Source organism: Triticum aestivum, chromosome 2B, assembly GCF_018294505.1.
Source record: "Triticum aestivum cultivar Chinese Spring chromosome 2B, IWGSC CS RefSeq v2.1, whole genome shotgun sequence".
Taxonomy (NCBI): Eukaryota; Viridiplantae; Streptophyta; class Magnoliopsida; order Poales; family Poaceae; genus Triticum; species Triticum aestivum.
In genome coordinates, this window is record NC_057798.1 from 101,287,179 (window position 1) to 101,294,165 (window position 6,987).

General features: G+C 51.6%; 1 protein-coding gene across 1 annotated transcript; it reads right to left on the minus strand.

Moving 5' to 3' along the window:
* Positions 1-4,999: 4,999 nt before the first annotated feature.
* On the minus strand, positions 5,000-6,477 carry LOC543287 (peroxidase 1). Its single transcript, XM_044466236.1, has 3 exons — positions 6,171-6,477; positions 5,894-6,070; positions 5,000-5,812 (listed from the first exon to the last, which is right to left on the minus strand). Exons 1-3 carry the CDS (start codon positions 6,375-6,377, stop codon positions 5,258-5,260), a joined length of 939 nt encoding a protein of 312 aa, XP_044322171.1. The 5' UTR covers positions 6,378-6,477; the 3' UTR covers positions 5,000-5,257.
* Positions 6,478-6,987: the final 510 nt, after the last annotated feature.

Genomic DNA, 6,987 nt, shown 5'->3' on the forward strand with positions numbered 1-6,987 from the left:
CCAGTGCTCGCCTAAGATATAAAAATCCTACCGAGTGAAGAGCAAACCTCTCACTCGGGGGCTTAGCTGCAGTCCAAGTGCTCGCCTAAGATATAAAAAATCCAACCGAGTGAAGAGCAAACCTCTCACTCGGGGGCTTAGCTGCAGCCCAGTGCTCGCATAAGATATAAAAATCCTACCGAGTGAAGAGCAAATCTCTCACTCGGAGGCTTAGCTGCAGCCCAGTGCTCGCCTAAGATATAAAAAATTCTACCGAGTGAAGAGCAAACCTCTCACTCGGGGGCTTTCAGATTGGTATTTTCTTGTTCAAGCTTGGTGACTGAAGCTAACTTCTCGTCGGCAAGCTTGATCTTCTCAGGTAGTTCAAGGTCTTTTTTCTGTTGGGCCTCCTTCACCTTACCTGCAAGTTACAGCAAGATCAGATTTTGAAACAAGTAAAGGGAAAAAGCAGTCGTCGAGATCTCACCAAACATACCTTTGGTCTCCTCCTTTGCCTTCGTCAGATTCTCCTGAGCCAGCTTCAAATCCAGCTCGAGCTGAATGTGTTTGTTTTCCAGCTCAGTGTAGCGAGCCGCAAGGTCACAGGATCTCTGCGAAGAATCAATCGACTAAATATCAAAGATAATTCACTTCCGAGTGAAAAAGGAAAAATCATGCGTTTCTAAGACTACAGCCGAATACAAGCATTCGACCGTAGTCTCGGGGACTACACCCAGTGGGTGCACTCAGCGTGCCCCCACTAATCCTATTGAAGACAGAGTCGACCAGTCGACCTCAAAAAAAAAACAAGATGTATTCTTTAAGACTGTAATTGACTGCAAGCAGTCGACCACAGTCTCGGGGACTACACCCAGTGGGTGCACTCAGCGTGCCCCCACCAGTTAGCGGGTGATTACTATAAATTCTGGAAAGAAAAGTTTTTTATAGCATATCCTAACAGAACAAGTGGTGGTCGACTGACCTGAACATTGCTTTGAAGGGCGGAACTGGCGTCGTAAGCTGCCTGGCTCGCATCCCGGATGGTCTTCAACTGCTCCATCATGATCCCTGCCTGGCGTATCGCCTCCTTCGCGGTATCAGCTTGGTCCTCTGGGACGTGGTGCGTCGTGAAGAGGGAGGGCTGCAGAGCACTCGTCAGTGGATCTGCGAAGGACATAGTGTGTCGAGTGGTGTTTTCCTCCTCCGCGACCAGAGTCTCAGGCACCGTCACATCCTGGGGCACCCTGCCGGCAGACGCTTTCCTACTCCTTCTGTGCTTCAGCGGTTCCTCATCTTCATCATCATCAGGGAGAGTGATAACAACATTGGATGGAGCTACAGAAAAGAATCAGAATTAGAGATCATGAGTCAGTCGACTAGAAACGGTGTTAAGAGTATAGTACCAGGTTTTGAGGTTGCTACGTCCTCCATCTCATGGTCGTCAGCCCGGGCTGAGGTCTCAGAAGTAGCAGCACTGCAACCCCAAAGAGTCAGTCGACTAACTCCAGCGCCAACCAGAGATAATGTTCGCACAAAACAAGAAGACTCAAGCAGCATGATTACCCTGATATGGTGGGGATGGACACCTTCATCTTCGGCAGGATTTTGGTCGGCTTTGACGGGGCCGCCCTGGGCTGCTTCGACGCCTTTTCAGTCGGCGCCGGAGAGGTGGTCCGAGGGCGCTTGGTCGACTGTGTAACAGTCGCAACCCCCTTGCCACGTTCAGTCGCAGGGTCATGGACAAGTTTCGACCGCCTTTCCGAGCGCGGTGGTGCGACCTCCTCCTCCTCCTCCTCTTCCTCGTCCTCATCGTCATCATCTTCATCGTCATCATCATCATCATCATCCTCAGCGGCGTCCGAGTCCCACTCCTCCTCCTGGCTCTCGCCCCCGCTCGCTTCTCCCTCCTCGGTCGGAGCCTGCGCTCCATTGGGCATCGAGTACAGCTCGGTGAGGGCCTGATAGACATCAAGACAAAGATCAGTCGACCGACCGGCAGAGAAAACAGAAATAAATGTGACGAGAATACAATGGGAAGTGGAGCAGACATACCTTGTTTGGATCACTGTGGCAGTCGAGTGGAGGAATCCTTCTGGCTCCGCGAGGGTTATCCTTGTTCCCAGTAACAGCGGTCATCCACCTTTCCAGAGTGGCATCGTCGACTGCTTCTGGATTGAACCGAGTCACATCCTCAGTCCCGCAGTACAACCACGTGCAATGGCTCCGGAACTGAAGAGGCTGGATACGACGCCTAAGAAAAACCTCCAGGAGATCCATACCCGTCACTCCCTCCCGAACCAACTAAACTACACGCTCCATCAGCATCTTCACGTCAGCTTTCTCCTCCAGAATCACCTTCAGAGAGGAGGGCTTGTTCACTCGGCCGATGGTGAACTGAGGGAGTCCACTCGACTGCCCCGGCGTCGACTGATCCTGGCAGTAGAACCAGGTCGACTGCCAGCCTCTGACTGACTCGGGAAATGTCATGGCTGGGAAGCTGCTCTTGTTCCTAACCTGGATCCCCAGACCCCCACACATTTGGACAACTCGGGTTTTTTCGTCGCCTGGGCTCGCCTTCTTCACGGTCTGAGAGCGACACGTGAATATGTGCTTGAACAAACCCCAATACGGTCGATAACCCAGGAAACTCTCACACATGGACACAAACGCGGCAAGATAGGCGATAGAATTCGGGGTGAAGTGGTGGAGTTGCACTCCAAAGAAGTTCAAGAAACCACGGAAGAAAATGCTCGGCGGCAAAGAAAATCCGCGGTCGACATGGGTAGCCAGAAGCACGCACTCACCCTCTTCCAGCTGGGGCTGCCACTCTTTCCCCGAAAGCCTCGCAGCTCCATGAGGGATCAGGCCCTCGTTGGCCATGTCGAGAAGATCCTTCTCCGTGATGGTCGACTGGATCCAATCTCCCTGGACCCAGCCTTTCGGCAGGCGAGATCTAGACGAAGACCCGCCACGACTGGTGGATCTCCCCTTCGCCTTCTCCGTCGCCGACGCCTTCTTCGCGCGTTCCAACGCCGCCGTCTTCTCCTTGACCATGTCTGCCGGCGGGACGCGCGAGGGGAAGTTGTGCGGAGGCGAGAGCGAGCGCGTTGGGCGGAGACGAAGGGAACAGAGGGAGAATGCTGAGGCACTGTTCAAAAAACCCTCGCCGGGCGCATTTATAAGATCCCTTCCGAGTGGATGACAGGTGGGCCCGGTCGATCTAATCATATCCTGAACAGTTACGCGGACGCGATACATGGCGAGAAAAGCAGCGCGGGGATCGAGGCGTCTATGCCCTGTCCCGTCCGAACACCGCGGTCCGCCCCGCTTCGCGCGCTTCCCCAAATTTCGCATCCCGCGGAATCCGCGAACGGCAGATCGGTCTGCCAAACACGGGATTTCTTGCGATCCGTCGCTCGGAAATCGGTGAAGTCCAAAAGATCACTCGACGAAGGAAAAGAATGGATCGAGTCGACTGAAGAAAAGTTGCTCACTATCAACAAAGAGATTTTTTTCAAAACAACGCACGACCAGTATGCGAAGGCTAATCGGAAACAACATCAACTCCTTCATCACTCGAGCCTCAATCCATTCGGGGGCTAATGATGGAGTCATGTACCTAGGGTAGGGTCACAGACCTGATCTAAGTACCCTGCCCAAGGACGCCCTTAGAAGAGATCACCTTCCAGTCGACCTACGAGGGACTCACTCGACTGACTTGAAGGACTCGACCACGAAGACTCACTCGACCACCAGAAGGTCAAGAGGCACTCTGCACTGCAACGGTCTATAATTAAGTAGACTTTATGATAGTAAAGACACTTTATGTGGGGCGTTACCAGTAATGCCCCGGACTTAATGTACCTTAAACCCTTCATTACGTGGGTTGGCTGGGGTCCTGGCGCACTCTATATAAGCCACCCCCCTCCACAGGCAGAAGGGTTCGGCACCCTGTAATCCATATACACATAATCCACTCGACCGCCTCCGGGCTCCGAGACGTAGGGCTTTTACTTCCTCCGAGAAGGGCCTGAACTCGTACATCTCTTGTGCTTACAACCTCTCCATAGCTAGGACCTTGCCTCTCCATACCTACCCCCCACTCTACTGTCAGACTTAGATCCACGACACCCGGCCCATAAGTATATACCCTATCAGCTTTTCTTTATTATAATAAATAATCAAAAGAAATTTCCCTAATCCCGAATGAGGAATTACTCCAAGCTCCTTCCCATTCTTATCTCCTCGAGGAGACTTGTGAATCATCATTAAATATCTTTTTGTCTCCTCGACTCTTACTCCTGCAGACCTAGATATAGCCTGCATCGTCGTCCACTTGTGGTGCCGCACTGCAGCTACCCACCCATCGGGGAGGTGGCTGGCCAAGTCCATCGAGGAGGTTGTACTTGTCATTATTTAATGTTGGACTATTCATATACTCCCTCCTCGCCAAATTGTGGCGCATATATTTGTTTTCAAAATTCAATCTTGGATTGAGTTATAGGAAAATATGAACATTTACAGTACCGGATACCTACCATACAAAAATATATTTCATGACAAATCCTTTGGTATGTAATTGTCGATAATTTTTATATGAATTTTGTCAATGTTTAAAAAGTTTGGCTCCTTATAAAACTTATTTGCATTATAATTTGGCAAGAAAGAAAGTATATTAATCTTTTCAAGACAGGTTTTCATGTAATTTTGGAATTTTTGTCCTAACAAAGAAAAAGGAAAAGAGAAAGTTGTGGAAAATTTTGAGAAGAACACAGGGAAAATGAAAAAAAAAATTGCACCTATGGATCGGTCCAGCAGCAACGGAAGCGCTTCCATCTTCTGCAGTGGGTGATATATATGAATCGGGGAGCGCAGCGCATACGATAGTTCACACTCTCGAGTTTTCTCTTTTCTCCCAACATTGGGAAAAAAGTTTTCTCCTAAAATAATCGAGCACGGCCACCTCATGCCAAATTTCGAAAGAGAAGTGTATACAAGTGTTACGACGTCATGCCAAATGTAAAAAGAGAAGTTTATGTATCTCATTATATATGTATACACGTATAACTAAGATTGATAGTAATTCTCCATGCCTTTGCATGAGAAAGTGGGAATTCGATCGTTACATATATATGTGTAGATGCATGCATGATTTGCTGCTACTCGTACATAAAATACACGGTTTCAAGAGCTGGTATTTATATTGGCCACTGGTTCTGTGGCCTTATTCATTCACGTACGTGTCGTGCTGGCTAGTATGCAGTAACTCGTCTATCAATCACGAGTTCACCCTGGAGCAGCTGAGCCTGATCTGCCCCTGCGTGCCTGTCTTCGGCGCGATGTTGCCCATCTTGATCATGGCGGTCGTGAAGGCGCTGCTGAACGCCGCTGGGTTCGACGCAAAGTTCCGGACAGTGTTGTCGGTGGTGTCGTTGTTGAACAGCACCTGGTCCGAGTGCAGGAGCCCCTTCTGTGACATGAGGTTGGTGTAGTAGGCGTTATCGAACGTGTTGGCCGTCGTCGTGTCCAGGTTCGCCAGGCTCCCGTCGCCGTTTGACCTGGGGCAGTTGGCCCGGAGAGATGTGGCGAAGGCCGTGTCGATGTTAGTCTCATTGTAGATCCTGTCCTTAAAGGTCCCACACTGCGCCTGGCCGATGGTGTGCGCGCCCGAGAGGGCCACCATGTCGATCGTAAGGAGGCCCTTGTTTCTGAATGCCAGCTCAAGATCTGACCGGCTAGATGTAAAGCCTGGCAGGTCGCTGTTTGCCGCCGCCTCGTTTGCATCTGTGGAATCTCTTCTCCCCAGAGGGACTGTCCATGACGGCCCTCCGAGCTGCACGCCAAGGATACGAAGCAAACGGTTAACGATGGCATCCAATCGATGATGTGCATGATCGTTAGATGACATTCTTACGGCTACAACGGAGTCACGGGCGGCGACGGTGAGGATGTCGGCGCAGGAGACGGTCTGATTGCAGATGGCCTCGATCTGCGTCTTGATGCTGTCGATGACGCCGAAGCCCCTCAGCGACCCCGCGTTCGGGATAGCATTTTGTTCCATGCCAGACAGCAAAACAGACGCGTCGCAGCCCTGCACATCACATAGAGTAAAGCAGCGCGCATGGTTAAAGCCTGCACCCTGGTACATGCCATTGCCGGCTATCAGGGAAGCATGCATGTGGCCAACTTACTTGGACGAAGCAGTCGTGGAAGTGCAGCCGGAGCAGCGACGCGCCCATCCGAGGGTCGCTGCTCACGGCGGCCATGACGCCACTCTTGATGATGGCCAGGGCCCTGGGGCAGGACGTGTCGTAGAAGGTCGGTGACAGCTGCGCCGACGCCGCCGTGGCCAGAGCCACGAGCACCACAAGAGAAAGGCAAGAGGCAGAGGCGGCCATGGTTAGCTAGCTAGCTGCAAGAGCAAAGCTACGCCGGCTTACTAGCTACCTGCTGCACTTCTTACTGGTGGAGTGGTGTGGTGGTGGCTTAGTGGCTTGTGCAAGAGAGTGGTGCATCGCATGCATATTTATAGCCAAAGATTTAGCTCACGTGCACCTTCAGATCGCTCCAGTCTCCGACTAGCGATAGCTCATCCAAAATTTAGGTCCCATTAGTCCAACGTTAGTCTCTGACTCGCGTTCGATTGGGTATACTTCGAGCTTCCAGCTTGGCGTATTCGTGGCAGCTTCCAGCTTGAGCCGCTACCGCCAACACCAACACCTGAATTTTCCTTGCAACAGGGCCAACTTGAGCGATCTCTCTTGGCGTTTATCACGCAAAAATCGGCAAAACATTGAACGATCTCTCTTTTTTCACCACTTCCATGCTAGCGAACGCCTGGAGCCATGTGTGCGTGAACATCAACCGTTTGGCCTTACGTGCGAATAGTAGTGGGGAGTCGGCGTTGTTCCAAGGCGATTCACGCTCGTTTTGACCGGTGCGCAGCCATCTTGCGCTCCCGTCGCCTTCCGCCAACACGGACAATTCGGTAGCTGGGACATTGAGAGG

Coding starts and splice junctions, on each gene's coding strand:
- LOC543287 (XM_044466236.1), bottom strand. CDS start 6,377: ATGGCCGCCTCTGCCTCTTGCCTTTCTCTTGTGGTGCTCGTGGCTCTG. Junction 6,071..6,170: donor TCCACGACTGCTTCGTCCAA/GTAAGTTGGCCA, acceptor TGTGATGTGCAG/GGCTGCGACGCGTCTGTTTT. Junction 5,813..5,893: donor CCCGTGACTCCGTTGTAGCC/GTAAGAATGTCA, acceptor CTTGGCGTGCAG/CTCGGAGGGCCGTCATGGAC.